The 25,329-nt window shown below is 40.8% G+C and overlaps 3 protein-coding genes across 4 annotated transcripts in view; 1 reads left to right on the top strand and 2 right to left on the bottom strand.

The window, feature by feature from the left end:
* The window catches only part of antxr1d (ANTXR cell adhesion molecule 1d), a 32,235-nt gene extending 28,772 nt beyond the window's left edge, over positions 1-3,463 (top strand). For both annotated transcript variants that reach the window (XM_034201801.1, XM_034201802.1), the window contains exon 18: positions 2,340-3,463. In XM_034201801.1, the coding sequence (XP_034057692.1) occupies positions 2,340-2,615 (276 nt within the window). In that variant the 3' untranslated portion in view covers positions 2,616-3,463. The remainder of the gene's footprint in view (positions 1-2,339) is intronic.
* A 261-nt stretch (positions 3,464-3,724) lies between these two features.
* rrp12 (ribosomal RNA processing 12 homolog) lies at positions 3,725-17,382 on the bottom strand. Its single transcript, XM_034201800.1, has 34 exons — positions 17,141-17,382; positions 16,173-16,396; positions 15,854-15,937; positions 15,662-15,738; positions 15,449-15,554; positions 15,243-15,359; positions 14,999-15,137; positions 14,762-14,889; positions 14,573-14,671; positions 14,402-14,493; positions 14,187-14,298; positions 12,220-12,320; positions 12,019-12,133; positions 11,797-11,939; positions 9,151-9,272; positions 9,006-9,070; positions 8,758-8,920; positions 8,501-8,655; positions 8,219-8,286; positions 8,020-8,113; positions 7,765-7,923; positions 7,573-7,653; positions 7,378-7,483; positions 7,169-7,276; positions 6,919-7,076; positions 6,741-6,832; positions 6,007-6,162; positions 5,735-5,907; positions 5,536-5,646; positions 5,404-5,450; positions 5,218-5,296; positions 5,026-5,093; positions 4,847-4,929; positions 3,725-4,754 (listed from the first exon to the last, which is right to left on the bottom strand). The coding sequence occupies exons 1-34, from the start codon at positions 17,277-17,279 to the stop codon at positions 4,652-4,654; spliced, it is 3,867 nt and encodes a 1,288-aa protein (XP_034057691.1). The 5' UTR covers positions 17,280-17,382; the 3' UTR covers positions 3,725-4,651.
* Positions 17,383-18,698: 1,316 nt separating this feature from the next.
* Positions 18,699-25,003, bottom strand: ubtd1a (ubiquitin domain containing 1a). Its single transcript, XM_034201803.1, has 5 exons — positions 24,694-25,003; positions 24,179-24,265; positions 20,210-20,437; positions 19,519-19,704; positions 18,699-19,343 (listed from the first exon to the last, which is right to left on the bottom strand). Exons 1-5 carry the CDS (start codon positions 24,719-24,721, stop codon positions 19,129-19,131), a joined length of 744 nt encoding a protein of 247 aa, XP_034057694.1. The 5' UTR covers positions 24,722-25,003; the 3' UTR covers positions 18,699-19,128.
* Between the last annotated feature and the right edge of the window lie 326 nt (positions 25,004-25,329).

Genomic DNA, 25,329 nt, shown 5'->3' with positions numbered 1-25,329 from the left:
TGTTAAATAAATCCAACCCTTTCCACTCTGTCTCTTTCTAATCATACTATCTGTCTTAGTTGTTAAATGCCATCTAAACAACATAATTAATGTCTACTTATGATATTACAAAAACTAACTCCAAAAATTGTTTCATCCATTGTTACATATTTACCCAACACAGCTCTGAAATACTTACATGTTTCCAGCATCACATATTCCACACACTATGAAAGAACATCTCCATATCTTCTCTCATTTTAAATCCCACTGTTACTTCGAACAATAGTAAACCTGCAGAGCACACCAATCGGATCACAGTAATGAAATTTGAATCAAGTGTAGGCCTATGTCTTCTTTCTGAACATTTATTTATATTGTCTACATTTGCAAGTGTAAAATGTGTTTTGCACAATGTATTTACACTCTACAGATTCTTGAGTTTACTCATCTCCTGGTGCTGTCGTTGTAAAAAATGTTCAATCCCTTATTGTTTTGTACCAGTTTACCAAACAATACCGGCCAGCAATGTAATGATTAAACTCTAAGCTCGCATAAGTTTCAAGGGTGTGATACCCCCTTTCAGCCACTAGATGGCAGCAGCAGAAGTTTCAAGGGTGTGATACCCCCTTTCATCCACTAGATGGCAGCAGCAGAAGTTTTCAAGGGTGTGATACCCCCTTTCAGCCACTAGATGGCAGCAGCAGAAGTTTCCAGACAAAGGGAAACGCTCTACCTTGGTTTAATATATAACAGACCTCTGGCTTTAAGCTTTTAGCATTGGTCTGTTATTTAAACCCCAGTTTTAAACGGCGACTCGATCTGATTTATCGAGTTTTCAGGTTTTGCCGTGCAGGACTCAAACCTCGCATTCACACAAACTGCACCATTTCTACGCCACTCAGGAATATTCACCTGCAGATCCGCGCCAAACTGCTCTATTTACGTCACGCAGGACTTCCGTCTACCTGTCGATCCACGTTTACGTTTTGTATATAACTTTCCTAACATAGTAAATATGCATTGTATATTCCATTTAAACTATAAAAACACTGTGAAACGCCTACAGACAATCCTAAAGTTTTAGCGTATCCAATTACAGACAGGCGACTTTCATCGTCTGCTTACCTTATTTGCAAAGTTGCAGAGTCCTGCTGATTGTCTGAGATGTTTGAAAGCGTCTGAATTCTTCCTCAGCTTCGTCATAGACGTCGGGGTCACCATTTTGTTGGAGATTTAAAGGGATAACTGGTCCGCTTTTCAAATCTCCGCGCGTTCCTATGAAGCTGGTTATAATACAGGAAGGAATCCATATCTACAAAGTAACCGTTAACAATAATCTACTTTAATGGCAATATGACAATGCAATACAATCATTACAATACAACATGATATATTACAGTTATATTGCAATGCTTAAGGAGTAATGCCGGCTTACTCCTGCTCTAGTCCGCATACTGCAGAGCTACTTTCACCCGAGCGCAGCATGTGAAGAAGAGGCCGAACGCCAGGGATCCACCGGAGATATACCAGAGTAAGAAGGAGGGGTTTGGTGTTAGGTCAGCTGGTCATCTTTTCAGGTCATCTCATTGGGAGACGCAACGCAGCAGGAAACCAAACAGGCTCACTTTACAACCAAAGGTCTCAAGGCCTGCATACCTACACCTCCCCCACAGAGCCATAAAACCCTGTTTACTCCAACCAGCCCAGAATGTTTATAGCCATTTGTAGTCCTTACATTTATGAAAGGATAAAACAGAGAAATCAATATAAAACACAAACACAGGTATTGTTTGAACAGTATTCACTTAACTGCTACTATTGATAAGCACCAGAGAAACCCAAGGGACCTCTCTTAACATCACAAACACTGCAGCTAGATCTAAGTTGAATGCAAATCAGGACATGCTCTCCCCTTCCCCCATCTTCCTTTGTCCTCAAAAACACATGTCAACAGGCCCCAAATGCAGCTCACAGTTTTACCCAAATTATTCTCATTTTAAGCTTATCCATAGTTTGCTAACATGAATAAATACAAATATAACTCTACAGTGTGTGTGTTGTGTGTGTGTGTGTGTGTGTGTGTGTGTGTGTGTGTGTGTGTGTGTGTGTGTGTGTGTGTGATAACGTTGTCAGTGTCTATGCTAGCATCACAGCTATTGTGGTGCAGGTGTGGACAGTGGACAGAAGCAGCTCTGTGTGCCATCCACAGACAGGAACACACACGCCTCTGTCATAAGAGCTTGGCAAAGACTCACACACACACCCTGTTGGCCTTTGGATCTAACAAGCTCATTGAGATGCACTGCATTTAAATCTGTACTCTGCATTGAAAAGATGTCCGTCTGTGTGTTTTGCAGGGTCGCTGTATTAATTTCCAGCGAGTCAAAGATGGGGAGTCCACCCCGAGCAACCGGCCCCCTCCTCGCACTCATCACTCCCCCTCCTCCCCCCCTCCTCCTCAGCCCGCCGAAGAGCGACCTCTTGTGTCCAACTCTGTCCCTCGTACCAAGCCTCCGTCGAAAGGGCCCCGCACAACGCCACCCTCCCGCGCACCCCCCCCTTCTCACCAACCCCCTCCAGGTCCACCCCCAGCCCGTGCACCCCCACCATCTCGACCCCCACCCAGGATCTGATGATGAACAAGGGGGCCTCCTACTAAACAAAGTGATACATCAATTAATTCCATAAAACACCCATGTCAGTCTTTCATCCTGAAGACAGCAGACATTCAATCTTAAAAAGCCAGACCCTCTGATTTGGAGCTCTGTGCTTTGTTGCTGGACAGCAGAAATGTATTTATCTCAATATCAAAATCTACTGAGTTTCATAAAGAAAACTTTTGTAAAACAAAAATGCAAACATTATAGAAACAACAAGCATGTAGTTACTTGATTAAGCCTGTGTGTACAGTATTAAATGTGATGGTTAGAGGATGTGCAAACATTTTTGGAAACTTAAGTGTTGCTGAAAGTTATTTTAGTGTTAATGAGGGTAAATAGTTTACTTAGGGTTGGTAGAGAATAATGTCTAATGAGGAGGTGGAGGGAAATACAGCATGTAGAGAAAGATTATTGGAATTTCATTTATGTTGGCTTTGTTTTTTTTACTTTACACTTTCTTTAAAAAATAATCTGACTAATTCATCTTTTTTAAACTAAATATTTTTTTTACATTTTGGGGACATTTTAGGGTAACGGTTCAGTGATACTATTGCAACTGCAGGACAGTTACTCCATATTTTATTTATTATAACACAAGCCCTGTCTGCATCTGTTTTCTAGTTAGTGTCAGGTCGGAGTTAGGGGAATGTTAAGATGGATATTAGGAAGCATTCTGGCTTGGCATCAGATGTATTTGTGGTCTTACTAGCAAAGATTACACAGGAAATGTTTATTGTACTGCATTAAGTGACTGAAATTATCTTTTGCATTATTTCTTAACAACCTTTTGTGTTTGTCTCCATTAAACAATGTTTTTTAAATGCTGTCTGGAAGTGATTTATTTACGTTTTTCAAAAACGTGGTACTATTACAATAGGAGTTTGCAGTCATACTGTAAATCAGTTCAGATTGCAGCAAGTGAAAAACATAATGACATGTTCATTAGTTAATTGGATATTGCAAGATGCAATATTTGGTGATGTAATGTAAGCACATTATTAAATTAAAGCTATTACTCAAGCACTAATAAACAATCAATGACATTTATATTGTTAGGCCTCAAAATTGAAACTAAATACTAATATTTTTCATTGCTTTTAGGTTTATTGAAGGTCATTTCTGTAACATCACTGCACTGACATAATTCTTATTCATACCAAATTTCTAAAAACAGGTTCTCATCTTGTCATTAATGGTTACTGTGTAGTAAGACAATCAAAAGTCTACCCAAATACTTTCTGAAGCCCCTTTAATAAACACTTAACCGCTCTGAGAATGTCCTGACTGAGTTGTGGAAATCTGCTTCACTCCTCCGAGACGCTGACTGACACACTGAGCTCAGACACAAAAGAGTGCGATTAGGAGGTTGCTATGAATCATTTTTGCTGCAATCCATCTGGGGAAATGAATCACACGAGGCTAATGGTATGTTCACTGACCCTGCACAACAACAACCTACAGCTTCTCTCTCCGTCTTTAAGGGGCTGCACTGAATGGGCTGGAGATAACTGGGTTTATAAAATGGCGAAATTAAAAAAGGGAAATATTGTCTTATCTTCTCAGTATAAAAAAAAAAATTATGTATTTTAAATCACCTTAAAATGTATTCATTAACAGTCTTTCGCTGTCTATAGCGCCCTCAAGTGACAAAATAACACAAGACAGATATTAAACTTCACAAACCAGTCTTATTGTCTATCTCCATATTAATGTTTTCACATAAATACATGTATTTTTAAGGAAATAGGGAGTATAACGGATGCATAAAACAGATTACAGTCGAGTAATTTTAAGCCAAAAGCCCTTGAAGCTAAAGGACGTCAGAGCATTTTGTGAGCTTTGAGAGAAGGAACAGTTTAAAAACAAACTAATTCACCTTCAATGAGTCTGTCTGAATGGCACACCGACAGACACGCACATAACGGTGTAAATCTGCATTTTAGTATGTTTATGAACACACCATCACACCCAACACATTAAGAGTCCATTGAGTAATAAAAGGATGCTCTTCAGGCTTTCCTCTTGTTCTTCTGCATTTTCTTTCCAGACGTCGCCCCCTTCTGGGCTCCTCTCACCATGCCCTTGAACTGGCCCTGTAGTTTGGCACGCTTCCTGTGAATACACAAAGAATAAAATATGTAAGCATTGGATATTTTTATACAAATTAATTCCTTATGAGAATGTAGATGAGTGAATTTAGTTACCTGCGATTGAGCTGGGACTTCTTCAGAGGGATGTAAGCGTAAGGATCATGCTTCCCTGTTTTCTTTACGTCTCCTTTTCCTTTCTGAGAGATGTAGAAGAAAAGAAGAAGAGCCATTCAGAATGATCATTTCTAAACCAGAAACTCCTGCAGTGCGTTTCTGAAAGCTGTCGTACTCACCTTTGACTTGTACTCTGCCCCAGTGTCTTCACTTCCTCTCAGGGGTCTGTGGATACCTGAACCCCCAGCTGAGAAGAAGAAAGATGCGCTGCTTAGTCTCATGACATGCTGCCAATCCAGCACCTAGGCTTAATGCAACCCCCTTAATGCTTAAGCAGTTTTATCGCTGAGGATGTTCTGCACCAGTCCTACCTTTGTATTTAAGCTGTGGCGCAATGTCCATGTCCTCGTCCATGTTGTCATCTCTGAACTTCCTTTTCTGTATCTTTTTCTGAAGGTGATTAAAAACAAAAAATAGTTAAAACAGCAGTAAAAATGTCTCTACAGTAACAACAGCACTACAACATTTCTGTGTCACATATATACAAAAGTACTCACACTTTTGACTCCAGCCTCTTCTAAGATATCCTTCATCTCTCCCTCATCTGTAGACATGGATTGATCATTGTCATTTGCTCTGACAAAAAGCAATGTACAAGATGGTTAGATTAATTAAAGAACTCCTCTTACCGTCAACCTTTCCATCGTCCTCTTCATCCTCTCTGATGATCAGCCGTCCGTCTGATGTCACCTTGAAACCATGCTCAACCTTGGCACTCTTTTTCAGTTTTGGGTTGGTGGCTAAAATAATACAAAAACATGTTAAAAGAAATACCATGACAGGATATTTCTTTCTTCGAAAAGTCAAAATGCAAACACCGTATGTTACCTAGCACTCTCTGGGAAACCGTAGGATCCAGGAAGTTAAGCGGGTCATCTTCCTCTCCTTCTTTGAGCCAGGCCCGTGCTTTCTGCGGTTTGCCTCCTTTCTTCTGAGCTTTACGAGCCTTTCCTTCATCTTCTGACATATCACTGTCCGACTCTGCAAGGATGTCCTCAATACTAGAGAGTGGAGGGCAAAAGGTTGTTTATTTATTTTTTGAGGAAAGGGGAAAATGTACGAGGTTATCCAGGGCTTTGTTTGGGGAAACAGCAGTGTACCTTTGGCTCTTTGTTTTAGGGTTCTCATCTTCGCTCTCAGAATCATCGTTCTGCTCCGCCACCTGCTTCTGCCTCTTGGTGCGAGCTTCAGCCTTGCGGATGTTTGCAAGCACCTTGTGGTGTTCTGCAGGCAGCATGCTCTTCACTAGCTCGAAACTGGAGAAACAGCCGAGAATCAGACGCATGCAGAAAAATATGTGCAGTACATCATACTGTGTCATAAAGAAGTGATGTAGTTGTGTTTCCCAGAGGAGACGTCTGGTGCCGTAAAGACAACCAGTGCCGTGTTATAACTGGTGCCATTATTAAAAAACAAAGATATGCCCTTTTATGAATATGTGCATATTATTAATATGCTCGCATCTTAAACATTTGACTGGCCATGGCTTTAAATCAGTTGTGTTTAAAAAACAAACAAACATGCTAGCAGACAAAGAAACATTTTTAAAAGCTAAAAAGAAACAAAGATGCATCTCAGATGATCAAACATCAGTTCCCAATCAAAAACAACACATTATAAAAAAGGACAAATACAACCATTTCCAAGTAATGGTAATGAATGGCACTGCTGTAAGAGGGCCAAATAAACTGGAGGAATTAGCAAACCAGACATTCTAAACAATGGAGGAAAATATAAGCTGAATTGGACATTTTTTGACGTGCATTATTACAGCCATCTCATCTTCTTCAGTCAATTGAAAGGGCCCAGCTGAGGCTTATAAACAAGCACTCACCCAAACTTCCTGATGAACTTGGTGAAGATGTTCTTCAGTTTGGTTCTGAAGTGCCTCCTCACATCGTCTTTGATGTTCCCAACTCCCTCCATCTGAACACAGAGAGTGACATCTGTATTAAATCAGGGCGCAACTGTCCCTTACAGTAGAAATGAGTATCAACAGGGACAATACCTACCATGACAGAGGCATGGGATGCGAGCGTCTTGGGGTCCATGATGAAGAGGATGACCTTGATGAAGCCTAAGGCGGCTTTGACTATCTCCCTGGTACGAGAGGTGAGCAGCAGACAGATGTTGTGCAGCAGCTGCTCCCTGGTGTTCGTGTCTATAGCGTCTGGGGAAGAAAGAAAAGCAGACTGAATGCAGGTCACAAATCACAGCATTCAAAAACACCAACAGGAAATGAGTGAAAGTCTGCAGACCTACCTTTGTATTCAAACATCAGTCGAGTTAGAGCCAACACTGTGCAGGTGATCATGGTGACGGAGCCTGTGAGTCCTGCGTACACCAGCATCAAATACTCCTCCAAGGCATCTGGATAAGAGCCACATACTCCATTAGTATTTTAAACAAAATTGTCTTTGTGAGTAACTTGCGTCCATATATACAAAACTGAAGGAAGACAGATGTGTTACCTTTTGTGTTCCCACAGAAACGGACAAATGCTTTTCCTATTTCCACCAGCAGAGTGTAGGCATTCTTACGCGCTCCAGCAGACACCTCCTTGGTGCATATAATCACCTGACAGAGAGCAAACACATTCCATTTATAAATAACAGTATGTCAGATAACATCAGTATCAATGTGTTTGTTTTCATTTGTGTTTTTACCTCTGGCAGAAGGGCTGGGATAAAGTCTTTGTGTTCTTCAGTGAGCCCCTTCACAATGTGGATCAGACACTTGAGTCGTGGCTGAGCAACACAAATAAAAGATACAATTAGAAAGTACAATAAAACATTTAAAAAAAATCAAGCACACCTAGAGTTGGTTTGATGTCATTTCTCTCTACACAGCAGGCTCACCCTTTTGGCCGGCGATGAGGCTTTCTTCAAAGTGTCGAGCAGGACCACTTTGAGTGTTTCCAGATTGGCGACGACAAAGGATCTGCACTCCTCTCTCTCTCCTCCACACATCTCCTCCAGCACACGGTATGCCTTCTTCTGCATGCCTGCCTCTTTGGACTAGAAAACAAATGTAACAAAAGACACAAAGAAATTAATCAATTTAGCTTTAATTAAAAACTGGAAAGCGATTAAGCACACTCTGTATACCCTTACCTCCAAATATGGCCTAATCAGCTCAAAGGTTTTAGTCATGGTGGCTGCATCTACAGCGGGAGCCATGGCCACCACAAGGTCCATCATTGACAGCCTGAGAGAGAGAGAGGTTCAATAGAAAGTTGTACGCATAATTCAATTACATAATAAACTGAGGCAAACATAATTCTACAGCAATATATCTGTATTTATGTCCTACCGTGTGAACTCTGTGGTGTCCGAGCTGCTCAGTTTGTCTGTGGCTTTTTGCAGGAACGTGCCGACCAGCTGAGGATGAGCGTTTGATCAGTGATACCCCAGCACAATAAATATGGCCCATCACAGTAAAGACAGACAATACAAATCATCAGTTCTTTATGAAAGAAAACTAGCAATGTTTTTTCAGAATGCTGTGTTTAGTAAGTTCATAGTTAAACATAAATTAAGTTAACAAACATCAAGTGGGTTGTCACTGCACCACATGTGAACAAACTGAACTGACCTGTGTTTCAGTGACAGTTAGGTAGATCTTGATGGTGTCTAGTACGGCCATCCTGTAGGTGGAGGACTCTCCAGCTGCCGGCTGCTGGCCATACACGTTGAAAAGGATTGGCAGGAAGTTCTTGGAGAAGCGGCCCACTTCAGCCTTTTCTTCCTCTACAGAAATAAAGTACACACAAAGGATTTTGGAATGATTTGATTCAAGAGAAAGTCGCCTGTATGCGTTGTCTCTCTCTGGAAACACGAGTGTCTTCCTACCGGTGGAGCAGCTCTTGTTGACGACAGTGCGTAGAGCCTGGCACACTGTGAGCCTCAGGTCCGGTCGCTCGTTAATAATCGTACCGAGTGTGCGGGCTAAGCCTTTGAACGAAACCAGCAGGTCTACAGGACATGTACAGAAACCAGGAAGCATGGTCCAAATCTGAAAGACAGCATACAGACATGGACTTAAAAAAAAAAAAACTCTCGACTGTGAATCCATCAAAGTTAGGTCCGTGTAGAGCTACCTGCGTCTGTAATGTCCCGTAGACTTTGGCCTCAAGTTTATGTCCTGGTTGCTCCAATTCATCAGCTACAAAACAAAGTTATCAAGTTAATACCTAGCCATCATGTTCCCTCTAGCCTAAAGTTGAGCCTCACACACGTGTTTACCTCTCTGCTTGAGTGTGGAAGCCAGAGGGAGGAAATAAGAAGAGAAGAAAGCGAGGTGAGTGTTCTTCACGTGATCCCGTATGACCGGGATCAGCCAACTGCGTGGGAACTCCAAGTCATCCCTGGTGACAAAAAGCAACAGTCCGTTGAACCACAATAATGACAGGAACATTGCCCCACAGTATTTCCTTAAACAAATGCATTCATCTTGAGTTGAAGCCCTGCCCTTACATTATATTGTTTGGGGTTCCAGAAAACATTTTCACTTTGACTGCCCAACAAGGTGATGTGGTGGCGTATACATAACGTTACATGTTACTTGTTTGACGCTTTTATCCAAAGCGACTTACATACTCGGTACTGTGGGCAATCCCCACAGGAGCAATTTGGGGTGAAGTGTCTTGCCCAGGGATACAACGACATGCTGACTGCAGTGGGGTTTGAACCTGTGACCCCCTGATCCGAACACCAGCGCACTAATCCACACGCCTCCCATACATCTCTGTTAGCTCGTTGCAGAATTGTATTAGATTGGAAATCCCCTAAGCCCCCGTCTTACTCTATTTGGCTTAAAGGCCTGGTATTCCTTCTGAAACGTGAGAAGGTAAAATATACTCTTAGAGGCTCTGTAGACAGTTTTTATAAGAAATGGCAGTGCTTGATAGATTATTTCAACAACCTCCAAACACCTGATGGCGGGAAATTATTTATCTTTTAATGTTTTTATACATCTTCTTATTTATATTTGTACTTACTGATCCGTTTTTACTTGCCACAGTGCATGACATTAAGGATTTTGGTAGATGGCCCTGTGGGCCATCTAAGATAATTTACAGATGGCCCTGAGCCCAATAGAGATTGCCCTGAAAAATGCGCACGGACGAAATTACGCACGAAGGGTTTGGGGGGCCTCCCCCTAGAACATTTAGATTTTTGCAGGTCTTAGATGCTGTCTGGTGCATTCTCTAGACTGAATTATAAGATGAACCACCACAATATTATATTGTACAATTTCAATTTTATTCTTCATTTCACTTATTTGTTCTTGTTTGTGTTTGCTCGCTTGCATGCCCTGCATAGCTATAAGAAATACTTAAGTTGTTGGTCAAGACACTTTCCATCTGATGAAGGCAAATGCCTTCATCAGATGTATAAAAGTAGAAAACATAAAACATTATTTACACTATTATGGCCCCTGTTAAAAATGTTTGTAATGTTACTGTAAGTTGGTCGAACGAATGCCTCCTCATCCGGAAGCTGACCGAGCAGACCCGAGCAGCAGTCGAGAGGAGCCGAGCGCATCCGCGAAGCACACAAAATGGCGACGTCAGAGTACGCAATACTCTTGCGCCACTTATGTGACAGACAAGAAGAGTATGTAACAGACAAGAATAGTCAATTCTAATGTCTAACACGTAATGTGGAGAAAGAGATGTCCTGTATGGGTTGATTGTGCGTTGATCTGTTGGTAATGCCTCGGGGTTCCGGTGGGCATGTAAACAAATGCATAATGCTGCGCTATACTTTGTGGCCTCACCCAGTTGCATAGCGACGCTTATTGTTTAGGTGTCTTTTAATAAGCAGGTAGTCATATCATTAGCTAGAACTAGCTGGATCTGATCGATATGGACATAAACGCGAGTGAAGTCTAATCTGACGGGAGAGAGAGATCAGCTGCTGCTGACGAGTCGACACGCAGCTCTGCATAATCACCTGCAGCGGTGAGCGGACAAAACACACACTTCAGGTTAGAATATCACACGTGCACTCCGCTCTGCATCAGCCAAACAGCTCGCTGCACCCTCGCTGCGAGGGGGACCCAAGTTCCCAAAAACACGTGGGTTTGCTATCCTGGCTCCAAAATGGTGGAATGAGCTCCCCATTGACATCAGGACAGCAGAAAGCTTACACATCTTCCGGCGCAGACTGAAAACTCATCTCTTTCGACTCCACTTCGAGCGATAGAATTACTAACAAAGAATTATTAACAAAGCACTTATATACTAATAAAGGACTGGCTTATCTAAAGCCAGTTGAGTAGCACTTGAAATGTTTTTGCTCTATGAAACCTGATGTACTTATATGATTCTGTTTTCTTCAAGTTTGTATCTTGTTGGTCGATCGCACTTATTGTAAGTCGCTTTGGATAAAAGCGTCAGCTAAATGCAATGTAATGTAGCTATTTTAATTACCTCTCAAACTACCTGAACTAGCTATAGATATGTTTAGTTTTACTGTTGGGTCACTCATTACTGGATCCGCGAGCTGCATGATACTGGCATAATAGATTGCCCGATCAGGCAACCAGCAGGTGAGGCTTCATTGCCCGGGCTAAATACTAGATGGCCCCGGCAGTCGTTAATGTCGAGCCCTGTGCCATATTATTTACTTATTGTTAATATTATTTTTTGTCACCGTTTTTATTTTTTATATTTGAACGTGGAATGTTTAATTTTTTTATTAAACTTTTCAAGGTGGGGTGGGAGGGGAGGAGATGGGTGGGGGGGGTGGTGGGTGGTGTTGGTTTGTTCTAAAAATGAATGAAGATCATCGTCTCAATTGTGACCCTATCATTGTGCCTGTTCTTCAATAAAAATAAAAAAACATTGGAAAAAATAAAAGAAAGAAATCATTAATCACACTTACTCAAAGCCGGTGATGTTGAGAGGAACAGCGCCCAGCACCACTTCAGGCCCCATGCTCGCTACAGCGCCTCCTACAGCCAGGTCCAACTCTCCGATGAAGGGGAAATGAGGAGTGGCGCGCAGGTCTGCTAGAGACTGCAGGGACTGTCGGGCACATAACACAAACATTCAGGCAAAGTTCTATCTCTAACTCACAGTAATGTACAAATGTAAGTGGCTTTACCTTGGTCATGATGGGGTGAGCACGTTTCCCTGTAGACCGATAGAAGCAACCCAGGATCTGCAGCACAAATGGCCAGGAGGCATGGTAGCGATAGGACAAGCCTTCCTCTACGATGCTGAAAAACAGATACAATTATCATGGTAAGCATTCACATGAAATCTCTGAATAGAGAAGTGGAAAGATTGAGACCAGGGTGCTTACCGAAACATTTTGCAGACATAGGAGGGGTTCCCTGCAGAGGCTGTGGCAGTGATCATGCCCATTTCCTCCATGTGAGGGGCTACACATTCAGTCAGCAAAGTCTGAAACAGATAAACATAATGTCGTAAAATATGTCCCCTGCATACACTGTTAACTAGTTAAGCCCGAAGGTCCCCCCAGTGGACCCCTCCCACAGTTTTTTTTTTCTCACATGTCTCAGGGCTTCTTAACATTTATGAAACTATTAATGTTTCATACCCTTTTAAAGGTAAGAAACTCCGCTAACTGACAATAAGAACAATTGTTAGCTAAAAAAAACACAAGAGTAATACCAAGCCTTTGAATTAGCATTGAGCTAAAAAATGCTAACGCTTTTTTACACACAACACACGGTAGAAATGCCCTTATTACTATCTTAACTGCACAAACAAGATATACGATTTAAAGCTGAGACTCCACAGATTCCACACATGTAATCATCACTGTAAGACCTCGAATTCCTGGAGCTATCAGCCAGAAAAGAGAAAGTAAACAACATCCGGTTTCAAAAATATTACAATAATTACGTCTTGCCTTTTTTGATTTGTGATCAAAAGTTGTGTTCAACGGAATAAAAACGCATCTCAAGGTTAATCCAATGTCTTTGTGTCACGTAGAATTTTTTACTGATAATCAATCATCATATTTATGACAATATACTCGGTATAAAGTTTTGCCGTCCAGGCTTGCACTTTCAGATATGCTTCGTTTGCTTCTCTATTACGTCCGCTATGGTAATGTTTACGTAGATTTGGGAACTGCCCATTGATTCTATTGGTTCTGATGGTTAAGAAAAAGGTGTAAATCACACGAATCGACCAATGGGTTCCAGAGATATGGTCCTGCGTAAAGTATAAAGAATGCCAGCCAGCGTAACAACATTACGCAGCCGACTTCATTTATTGTTTACAATGTAACGAAGCAGGAAATGCAGCAGGACCCAGAGCGCACGGAGCACAGAGCGGACAGCAGATAACGGAATTGCAGTTTTATTGCTTATAGATTATCAGAACATTTCAAAGGGGACACAGCCCCATTGGATATTAATCTATGGATTAACTACATCATCGTTTTTATCGTTTTAATGCCATTGAAGACCAGTTTAGACCAGACAACGAGGAAGGTAAGTCATTGTTAGCCTAGCGCATGTTAGCACCACTTGTTTTGATGTACGTTTTTGTTGATAACGTCGCGAGTTTGCATCTTTCAGTGTTGAGGTGGGCACCGTTAGATTCTGTGTCTCCTTGCGATCATAAACAATGTGTTGGATGTGCAGCTAGGATAAGTAATAAGGGAGCGAAGAGTGATTTTCGGTGCAGTAATAGGTTAGCATTTTTCGCTCTGGGCTATTTCAGAGGATAATAGAGTAGGCCTATGTTTTATTTTATTTTATTTTTTTCACAACAGTTGTATTTGGATGGAATGAATACCTATAGCGATAATTCAAAGTAATAAAATGATTTTTACAGTGAAAAAGTTCCCAAATTACCCAGAGGTGAGTCTGCTTGGATTTTATTTTTCTAAACCTCTCTAAAAAGGTCAAATTTCACTTGTTTTGCATCAATCTTGATACAGGGTACTTATTATATGTTATAGTTTGGATTCCTAAAGCTTTTAGTCTACTAACCCATCATGCAAGGGTGGTTTTCACTATAAGTAAAGGTTTTATTTTAGGTGGACATTAGAATTTACATGTTTTTACTATGTTCCATCTGAATTTACTTTAAAATAAAAACATCTATATTGATTCTGACACTTCTACATCCAACTCACAGATGTAACCTTGCTTTGAGAAAAATAATTATTAATTTACCCCTTTTAGAAGTGAAGATATATCATTTGTTGTGTTAGTGGCATTTTCGAGCCTGAAACCTGAAAAACAGGCTCAGGGCTTAACTGGTTAAGAAAAGCAACAACTGATTTTTTACCTTTAGTGTATTGGTTGCTGCAGAAGCCACCTGTGTATGAGGCGACAGCAGGCAGGATATGGCAGCAGAGAAGAGGCGAGGGAGGTGACCCAAACTCAAAGAGCTCTGCAAACTACACAAAGACACACAAACTGTTGATGTACCTTTCCAATCTGACTGGAAAACACACAATTACAAAAAAAAAACGTGATGCTACTATGAGAAAACACTATTACCCTGCCAAGTGAACATGTGCTTTCTCCATGACAGCGAGCCAGGCCAGCAGCGGCTGCAGGTCGTTCTCACTGGGCAGGTAGTCGTACAGAGCCTGACGATGGGAAATGGCATATTAGCTTTCAAACCACATTTTGTGTTATTCATTTTCCATGTTTGTTTTATTCTCTCACCGTGATGATCTGTGCGTTGAGTTCTGGTGAGAGGGTTGCAGTATTCGGCTTCCCACTGAATAGCCTATGAAAGGACTGCATGGCACTCGCTGTCACCAGCTATGGACAGAAGAATAGCAGCCATGTTAGACACTACATTTTTGTATCCATGATAAGAACAACAACCTATGCATGTTTTTGAGCTCTCACCACATGGCTGAGTGTCATCACTCGCAGCAGAGTCTCACAACAGGACTTGACCGCTCCCAGAGGAAACGTCCCCATCAACTCCTTCAGAAGACCCAGCACATGAAGAGTGGTGGTGTCCTCTTTGCTGCCTGGAGGGGTAAGAAACATACTTAAACTACAATATACAGGACAATTTCAAAAGCATATTTTAAACTATTTAATATCCCACAATAAGAAAACAAATTATGTTTGTCTTACCTCCTGCCTGTTCCATTTCTTTCATGCAGAACTTGGCTGTGGTTCCTGCTGCAGGGTGATGGGTCGGGGCATTATCTCTAAACAGGAAGTCGCTACCTCTGAGAATGGAGCAGACTCCTTGCTGTGCAGCTTTACGGACCTGGGAGCCACAATGGACAGAAAATGAAATGTAAAATAATTGTACATTTTTAGCTTCACTTTTCAATACTTATGAGGTGTTTAGTAGCAGGCTTGTGAGACAGACCTTAGGCTTGCTGTGCACTGTGAAGCTGAGCAGTCCGTGGTAAGCCTGAAGAGTAGACGGGTAAGTCCAAACAGATACATCCTGCTTCCTCAGCAAAGTGGCCAGGCATGACAGGATCTAGAAATGCAGTAATGACAAACTCAATCTATGCTGCAGTTTTCATCATCGAACAATATAAAAAAATGAATAGAAAGAAATGTACTCACCCATCTGAGCGCAGAGGCAGACTCAGATGTGGCCTGTTTGGACATGACGTCCATCAGAGCCTTGGTGGTGTCAGAGAACTTAGACATGAGCACTGGAGCCGGAACCCTGAAGAACGAAACACCAATCGGATGAAAATCATTTCAAGTCATAACTCATTAGCCTTGACGTGAATGGGAGTTTTGTTTTGGCAAGAAAAGTTGTTAAAGTTTTACCGTTTCATGACGAGGTTGAGGAGATACGCCACTGCAGCCTGAGACTCTGTCGTATCCACAACCTCAAGAGTGGTCATCTACCATAAGCACAAACACGCTGCATTTTCAGATACAACACCAAGGTTTATTGTAATCTTCAACACATACAGTTAGTGGTTATGTCTTTGTAAATGTTCCTAAAGCAGCACTCACCAAAGCAGCAAAGTACTCTGTTTCAGTCTCCTTTCCTCCTTGACTACGGATCACCTCTGTAACAGCTGCCAGTACCGCACAGATCTGTAAGGAAAATCTGTAAGTATACACTTGAAAATATGGTGTTTGTACCGTTAAATCAACTCTTACAAATGTCATCAATACATTTTCAAAGCTACCCTCAATGTTTTTAGCCTTTCCTCCTAATGGAAAAAGGCTTTTTCACTGCACCAAAACAACAAGTTTTCATTACAAGTTACCCTAATAAAGATATTTGTTGATGAGTTGTGTGTGAATGTACCATCAGTGGAGTACCTACCTCTTTGTGAGCAGCTGAATTGGACTCCCAGTAGCGCTGCACCTTCCTGAAGGTCAGGTTGGAGCAGTCGGACAGGCCGCTGAGGAAGGTTCCTGACGTCCTATCTGAAAACGCCTCGTCTGGCTCCTCTTCCATGCGGGCATCCTTACGGCTACCAATCTCCAGCGGACCAGCCTGCAGATCATTGTGCAGCTTCAGAGCATCAACTGTTAGGTCATTCCTTCCTGTGGGGTAAAAAGATGGAGAGACACACCATTACATTAAGCCAACTTCCACATACACAACGCTTTTATATATTTTGCCCCCACATTTTAGGACAATGAGGATGAATGATGATAAACATACAGCAATATTTAACAAGACATTTTAAGGTTTGTAAATAACATTAATTCAAAGAATCATGCATTTATTTGGCTGAGGATTAGACTGATGGCAATAAACCCCTAAATCACAGTGGAAGCAAAACTTACTTAAGTAATAAGAATAATAATGCTAAAAATTAAGTCTATCATAAAGACTTAGATACACATATTAGTTGTTGTATACCGTAAATAAATGCCAAAATACAAAAAAGTAACCCATGGTAAAACTGTACGTCACTGGCCAATTATTAACAATGTATCTTTACTTTTATTGTCAATATTGTCATTTTGTAGGTGCTGCCTGTATGACATCAGCAATATTAATAGTTATCTGTCTATCGACATTTAACCATGTGTGTGTCTCTCAAACACACAGCAGTTGTTATCATGAATAACCAAACACTTAACTGAGTGTTATTACAAAATAGTCAAAGGAAAAAGACAGAAAGATATTTAGATTTTAGGTTCTCAATTGCCAACTATTTTGAGGTTGATGATGAACACTTAATGGCATTTTATGTAAAGCTAGCTGCAAGTTAAATGGCTGACGCGAGCTAAAGTTAGCAGTAGCTACGGACCCACGTGTAATGTTAACGGGAGGCTTACCGGAGGGTCGGCTGAAGAAGCGGCTTTTTGCAGCCTGTCGGAAGCGACTCGTCTCCGGGTTTGAGTCGCTGCTGTGTCCCTTCTTCCATCGTTTTAGTTTAGTCCCCGTCCCAGATCGAAGTTTCCCTGATTTGACCATTTTCGGGGTTGAAAATAATCACGTTACCCCAACTGTCTGCAGCTGACGCCGTCGCTTACCAAGTGACGTCACGTGTCTGGCCTGGACATGCAGTTGTTTAGCCAATAGATGGCGCCGTTCAGTTATTGTTATGCTGTGCTCATACCATGCTCATGCTCATGCTCATACCATTACATAACAGCACACACAATAATAAACAGTTTCAAGTCAAATGTATTATAATAAACAAAAAGGCCACCATATTTTTACATCCATATCTCAGTCCTTTTTTAATGTCTCTTGTCTTTCTATTTTTTGCTCTTCCTCTGAATGACTTTGTTGTTGCTTTTCCCCATCACATCACGTTTTGTATAATGTCCTTGTCATTCAAATAAAGGGATTGACACCAACACAAAAACGCAATAAGACTTATGTTTATCTTTCCACATATAAAATGTGTGAATTTAACGTGTGACCCCATACACAGATCCATTTCTACACTTATTCACATCAAAATGTATGGCCTTGTTGTGATCATGATTTGAACAGTTTGACCAGATTTTCTTCTTATATTGTCATTTGAAGGATTTACAGATGTTAGTAACCAGCATGCATAGAAAAAGGAAAATATGAATGTGATGCCACAGATCTACCTGTGTAGTTGGGAACCAATGCTCTAGGATAAGTTACAACTTGTGATGCCTTAATAATCATGAAAGCAGAGAGTGATTTTAAATTCACAATATTTATTGATAAGTTATTCAAGTACAGTGAGCATCCTATTTTAAATAAAACGTCAGTATTTAGTTTGGAGGGATGAAATAAAAAACAAACCTGGCCATCTCGTATTACCTTTTAGAAAGGTGCCTTCATACATTCGGTGTCTTTAATAAAAATATACAGTTGTGTATGAAAATAAAGTGTGCACATTGTAACGTGACCAAACAACACATATGGAAACTGATATTTACATGTTTCGGTTTGTCCAAAATGTTCTGCCACCCTTACTCTACTTCTCAAATGGCATGAAAGAAATCTTTAAATATAGAAAAGAAGAAGGGGATTGTATTTCCCTCATTTGGACCCTGGCCCCAGTTGAACAGCATTCAGTTTAAAGGGGACCTATCATGCAAAATGCACTTTTGTACGTATTTTATACATGAATATGTGTCCCCGCCCCGGGAACTCACCAAGTGTCAGAAAACACAACCCTCTCTCTTTTCCTCCATACCCAAATCTCTAAAAACGGGGCTGCAACGGATCTGATACAGACTGATAGAGATCCCCCTCCTTTGCAGGGGGCATGGTCAGCTGCAGCTAATTTGCCACAGAATCAGCCCTTGCAAAAACAGGGCTGGAATAGAGCAAATAGAGCGAAATGAGGCATGGCTAAAATGCATGATCTGTTTGGTATTTTGAAAAAAAAACTTCACAGACATGTTTTATATAGGTATGGCCCTACAATATATTATTCAAATATAGCATGATAGGTCCACTTTAAGCACAATTACAAACACACCTGACAAGAGGGGGGACCATGTAAACAATAGAACTGAGTTGATGTCCACACGAACAGAGAGACAGACAGACAGACAGACAGACAGACAGACAGACAGAGCATCCTAGGACACTACTTTTAATCTAAAGTGTTTCAGCGCTTTTCAATATTCTTACTTCATTTGGAAAAAGGAAAAAAATACAAAAAGGAGCAATATAAAAGCAATAATTTCTTGTATAAAAATGTACACAAAATTCCACAGCAGTGCCAAACGGAAAATTATTCAAATCGCTACTCCTACTCCTGCCCCCCTCTCTGGCACTTCCTTTATTAATTGCTTTTCATTGTAGCCCACTGAATCACTCCGAGTCCTCAGTTAGCTATGGCTGGAGGGTCCATATTGACGATCACTTGGACCACAAAGTCCTTCTGGATCTTGGCGTCTTGAAGGCGAGTCTTGTCAATCAGGAGCTTCCCAGAGAAGAACCACCTCTGGCGGGTCACGGCGATATCTTCCTCTACTTCCAATTGTTTCTTGAGCTCAGCGATGGAGTCGGCCAAGCTGGCTTTCAGACGCACATCCTGTCCTAAGGATACCACAAGGTATAAACAGGGTTGACATCAAAGCTATGAATTATAAATCAGTCTCTAGCCTAAGATGTGATGAAATGTCACATGCATGCAAGCGGCATAGCATGTAGTTCTGTATATTTAAAGGTGATAATATATCTTTAATTATAGGTCATACTCAGGGTGTCTTACCTGAGGACAATCGCACCCGCAGCTGGAACTCTTCTCTGCACGGAGCGGGTTGAGCTTGTTTTTGTGAGGAGTCAGAGACTTGGCACTCACTGGACGTTTCAGAGATGAGGTTGGCAGGTGGGGCTAAGGTGTAGCCTGGGAGCTGGTAGCGGTTTCCCAGTTCATCGTAACTTTCTGTAAGAGAGCCTGTTGAAGGATAAATGGACAACATAAACCACCAAAATATTTCTACAAGTAACATCAACTAATTTTAGACTGATACCCTTTTCTACTTCAATAATGCACAGGACGTATGTTGCGATGACATTGACATTATATTTACTTACATCACTTCTACATAAATAATACAAATGTCCTTGAACTAAAAGCATAAAAGCAGAAACACTCTTGAGTGTTAGCAGATAAATGTTTTTTTCCATTTAACTCTCAGCCATGGCTTTTTGTGCACCAATCCATGCAGAGTGGTCACGCAGCACTGGGACCATTATGTAACTATTACAGCAATAATCTCTGAACAACTGATGCATGGGATTCAGGAAATTATCCTTTGACATTTTGCGAATTATTACAGTAAGTTTATGCATCTACGCTGGAGGTTCCAGGACATGTACGGCTTATTACAATTGATAGCTGGATAAAGAACGTTTCTACATCTGAAAGGCCATGTGTGTATGTGTGAGTGGTTTCATACCATGTGGCAGAGTGATGCAGGCTCCATCTACTATAGCCTGTGCTAGCTCCAGGTCATTGCCCTCTGCAGCCAGGGCTGCTGCTCTGAGTGCGTCCCAGATCTCTTTCCGTCCATCAAAGGCAGGAGCCGTGTCCCAAAACTCATCCCTCTTACTCCTCAGCTGGCCCTCTGTCATCGGGTACTCACACTTCCACTTTGGACGCTCCTTCTTAAGGGGCTCATTGCGTCCTGAAAGAAAATACAGGACTGATTTGAGATAGCACCCCAATATCATCAAGGCCATGCTCTGCTGGACACTTTAGTTTGTAAAAGGTGCCAGGAAAAATGTCTGATCTCTTTACCATCACCTCAGGCAAGAGTGAGTGTAAAAAACATTGTTTGAATTAAAAGAAATGTACTAAAATTAGCTATATCTTCCGGCACAAATGTAAATCACCAAAAAACATTTCACATGATCTATCTCTATCTAAAGAGCATCATTACTGAAAAAGAAACACTAGTCATTATGAGAAGAACAAACATTTCTCAATATATAATAAGATAAATGATCGATGCTACATGTTTTGAATGTTCTATAACTTTATTGTGTTATGTACTATTAGTCATCTTCATACCATTGAGGTCAGATAAGGACAAAAAAGCTCTTCCTAAGAATCCTTCATTGACAGATCTTTAGTGTTTGGTCCATGCTGGCATACGTTACATCCAGTGTACCAGCATACCAAGAAAGTACATTTAATTCAAAGAAAAAAGGGATTATTTATAGTGTTGTGGATTACTGCAGTGGCTGGTAACGAAAATGTGCATGTGCACTGCCATGCACTCACATTGACAAGCACACGTCAGTGGATTATAGGCAGTAATCAGGTTCTACATAACAGGATTTATCTGTACCCATCCCATAAGGCATTGGTTGGAGAGATGAGCACTCTCTGGCCAATGAAAGCACGCAAAAAGACTCAAACCTAAGTCGTAAACAACAAGCACACGGATAAAAACAAAGCTTCTACAAATCAATCATGATTTCATAACTTCTGCAAACGACAGTAGGCCAAATATATGTTCTAATGCAAAATGTTGCATAACAAGAATACAAGTCTTCATTTGTCAATTAAGTTAGACATGAGGGGCCATTCCGATCATCTAATATGCACCGATTTAAATTATTTTCTGTCATTAACAATGCAGGCCACCATATGAAGGTAAAAGGGACCCCATGACCTTTAGAGATTACCTTTTTTCTCAGTTTAAAGCTATAATTACAAGAAAAATAAACTACTGTAGAGATTATACTCTATATCCATCTGATCCCATGTTATTAATATTACATAATTGCATTAACATGGGTTTTGGTCTACAGTCTTTTAGCTCAGAGGGTTATTGGGATATTTTTAAGTCATGACCCCATAGCACATCACACACGAAACAAGACATATGAGAGGGATGTGTAATTAGGGATGACAACCTGCATTATTTGAAGAATGTTTTACCACCCTCCTTGCAAGGAAGTAAGTAAACATGACTGTTAGTGTACAGTGACAGAAAGCTTTGACAGCTGTAAGCCTAGCTACCTGGAATTTAAGCTGGGTGTGTTTTCTTTCGAGTTTAAACATTTGTGATGGATGGAAATATACAAACTAAAATATACCAAAACAGGCATTGGTTAACTTTTTTAATAACTACTAATAATACTAGTTATAATATTCATATTGTAAGTTGTGATGAAAGGTAGAATTATTTTTATAATAAATGTATGTGTCGGTATATTTTTAACCTTAACAAGTACAAATGTGTCTAAAAAAGGAAAAAAGGTGAAAAATGTTTATCCCAGTTTAAAAAGGCCATGGTGAGGTTTTAAATGTCAAAAACCCAACGGCAATAATTACAATTTCAATATAAAACACCAAGACATAGTACTTTAACAAAGGATTGACAATCCAAATAGTTGGTCAAATAAGTTTTCTTTTGATTGACTAGTTTCAAAGTGTTCTCCTAAACATCAGCACTGCAACCCGAGGTGAAACAAATTCTCACATTTCCCAAAGCCATCCGCGTACCTCTTGTGAAAGCATGTATTTCAGTCAGAGGCAGCAATTTGGAGTTTATCAATTCGATTGTAATGACCTCTTTCTCTTTTCTTTTTTTTTTTGCCTTATGTTCTTTTTTCATCAACTGCAAACATTGCCTGTTACCCTAAAAACATCAATGCAAAAACAAAAGAATCGACAGTGCATACAATCTTGACCTCAACATACAGTACACAAAACATTCTGGGAGAAATGATGGCAAAAGTACAGTGTGAACACTGGTGGCGAAGTCCATAGAGACTTGGCTTGGCAACTGGAAGGTCACCAGTTCAAGTCCCGGAAAGACCAAGTGCTACCGAGGTGTCCCTGAGCAAGGCACCATTCCCTACACTGCTCCCCGGGCGCCGTACATAATGGCAGCCCACTGCTCCTAACACTAGGATGGGTCAAATGCAGAGAAACCGTTTCGTTACATAGTACCTGTACTACGTAATAACAATAAGTTGAATCTTCAAACACAGCGCTAACATGAAAACATGATGAAAAACATTTCTTTCAGGCCACACAAAGGTCTACTTACTTTTCAGCATAATCCTAAAGGGTGTGTTTGGACCGTGATAGTAGTTGTATTCCCTGGAGTTTGGTACTCCCATGGCTGATCTTACTCTGAGCTTTGATGTGAGTCAGGTAAAAGTCTGCATTAATGCCTTAAAGACGCCAACCTGAGGAACCAGCTGATTGCAGATCAACTGAAGAGACAAAAACCTGCTTTGCCACAATGAGCAAATTCTAAATAAGAGCTCCGCTTTCTGTTGATACAACTGCCCAATTACTTCATGACCACACTACCTTTCACTTATATCCCTCCCAACAACATGCAACCTCAAAATATCCCAGGATCAGTTCATGGAAAGAGGGAAAGTTGAGTGTCCTAGCCAGAAGGTAGCTTCTTTACACAACAGGCCTAATTCTATCAGCTCTATTTAGAGGATAGAAATACCCAAAGCAACATGCTAAACCCATTAAAAAAACAATAAACCCTGTCAGTCTGATAAAGTCTGAAGGTGAAGCTAGCATACTGTCGTGGGCTCAACATGTGATGGTTTATCTTCATTATCAAAAAGCCAGGCAGTTCATTACTGAAGCCTACTGTGGTTGCATCTCACAAATATATAAGTCTTTGAACATGATCTGAGAGGGCATGTAAATATATTTTTCCGCAGGTCGTCATAAAGCAAAGCATGCACTAAGTAGGTCAAACTTTGAAAACTCTGTGTGCAAGCCACTGCTGCTGTTGCTCCATACATAATGCATAACAATCCAGCTGAGTGCACAGACGTTTTTTCCACAAGGAATGGATTGACCAGTGTTTATATAAAACACTGTCGTTTCAGCGCAGAGGCACAGCATAGATTAGACACATAACTAAGCCATGAGGCCTGAAACATTTAACACCTGAGACAGTAAGCTCTCAGACTGATGAAGACGTCAATGCAACATGGGTGTAGTTGGGAATCCAACCCCCAACCTGCATTTTATCACAAATACATGAATTGTTAATGATACATCTTCTCGTAAAAATTGCAGCATTTGGCTGTTTCTGACAAGGTGACTGATATTATTATGTGTCTGGTGTATCAAAAAAGTCTTCTGTGTAACTTGCATTTCAATACATCATCAAAGAAGCGATGCCCCTAAATAAACAAATAATCAAATTTAATTTAACCATGCTGGTCCTTTATAAGAATATTTGCAGGCTCTCTTAAACTCACATTATCACAACCTTTTATCTCACTTCAAACAACACTCTTATTCACAGCTTTTGGTTTAATAATATCATCTACTAAAATAACTTTGTGTTTTTTATGCATTCACACAAATATGAAGTTAGGCCTGTTTATGAAACTGACAGGCTGGAGTCCAATGTGTTCCAGCTTCTTACCTCCACGTTTTTTGCTTCTTGTCGAGCTTCGGGCACTCCCTTGTCCATCCATCCTACTCCTGCCCACACAGCTCCCCATCACCGTCCCTACAATAAACAGCAAGAACAAATATCATAGTATCAACATTTCCTGTAAATGCTTTGAACATGTGATTAAGGGCGATAAAAAGCAGTTCATAATAATAATAATTTAGAATTAAGTGCCTATAGAGCATCATTCATCGGGGAATAATGACAGCTCAGCACTCCTTGTTCCTGTTATGAGGTCAGTAAACCTGCGATGTTTACGTCACGTGTACTGCCAGCTGACAGGGAGCACCAGCCTGAACCGGCCTGAACCTAATGTCGCTGTTGCCCTCAATTTCCATTCACATAGTGTTATGTAGGCTTCGATTAGAATTGATTTACCCTGTTTGTAATTTAGCATGTAGGCTATTGCGATGGGAGTTATTTTGTAGGCTGTGTAACCCCATGTCAGTTATTTTTTTAATAAATATGTGAATAATGTTGCCTACCGGAAATCCAGTCTGCTAAATTATGCATTCGTCTGCAGTTTGCTTGCCACCTCCAAACTTGCTTCCAAGTGAAGTTATCAGCCTGACGCGACGATCAGCAGGAGATGCCGCAGTTTGACAGCAGACTGAGGCAGCTGACGGGCTGGGGACCAGTCAGGCCCTTCAGAGCCTCAGGACAATATCAACAGCTTCCTGAACAATAAAAAAACAACGAAACCAGCCATCAATTTCCGTTTTATCCCCGGAAAAAATGAATGCAGATCACCCGCACAATCCGTTGGCACTGATCTAGAATAAATCCTTCAGTCAACACGCATGCGCAGTTTAAACGAATTATGTTATCCTTCTTCAGCTCTGAGTTTCGAGCTCATCAAAATAAAAGCGGAAACTGGGAAATTACCCCTTCAGAATAGCAAAGGAAGATAATTGGAAAAAATGTTTTGAAAAAATAAAAACTGTGACGACGATACTTTGGTGGTAATACGTTTTTTTTAATTAAATGTTAGGAGTTTTTGAGCAATACATGTTTGTAAATAAACCTATTGTCAGGACTTTTATTCTGAAATGCAAGGTGGGAGTATTTATCCTGGTATGATTGTCAGTGTTAAACTACTTTTCTTTACAGACAGAATACAC

Source organism: Gymnodraco acuticeps, unplaced genomic scaffold (genome assembly GCF_902827175.1).
Source record: "Gymnodraco acuticeps unplaced genomic scaffold, fGymAcu1.1, whole genome shotgun sequence".
NCBI classification, from domain to species: Eukaryota; Metazoa; Chordata; class Actinopteri; order Perciformes; family Bathydraconidae; genus Gymnodraco; species Gymnodraco acuticeps.
This window is presented reverse-complemented; position numbering and strand designations above follow the sequence as displayed.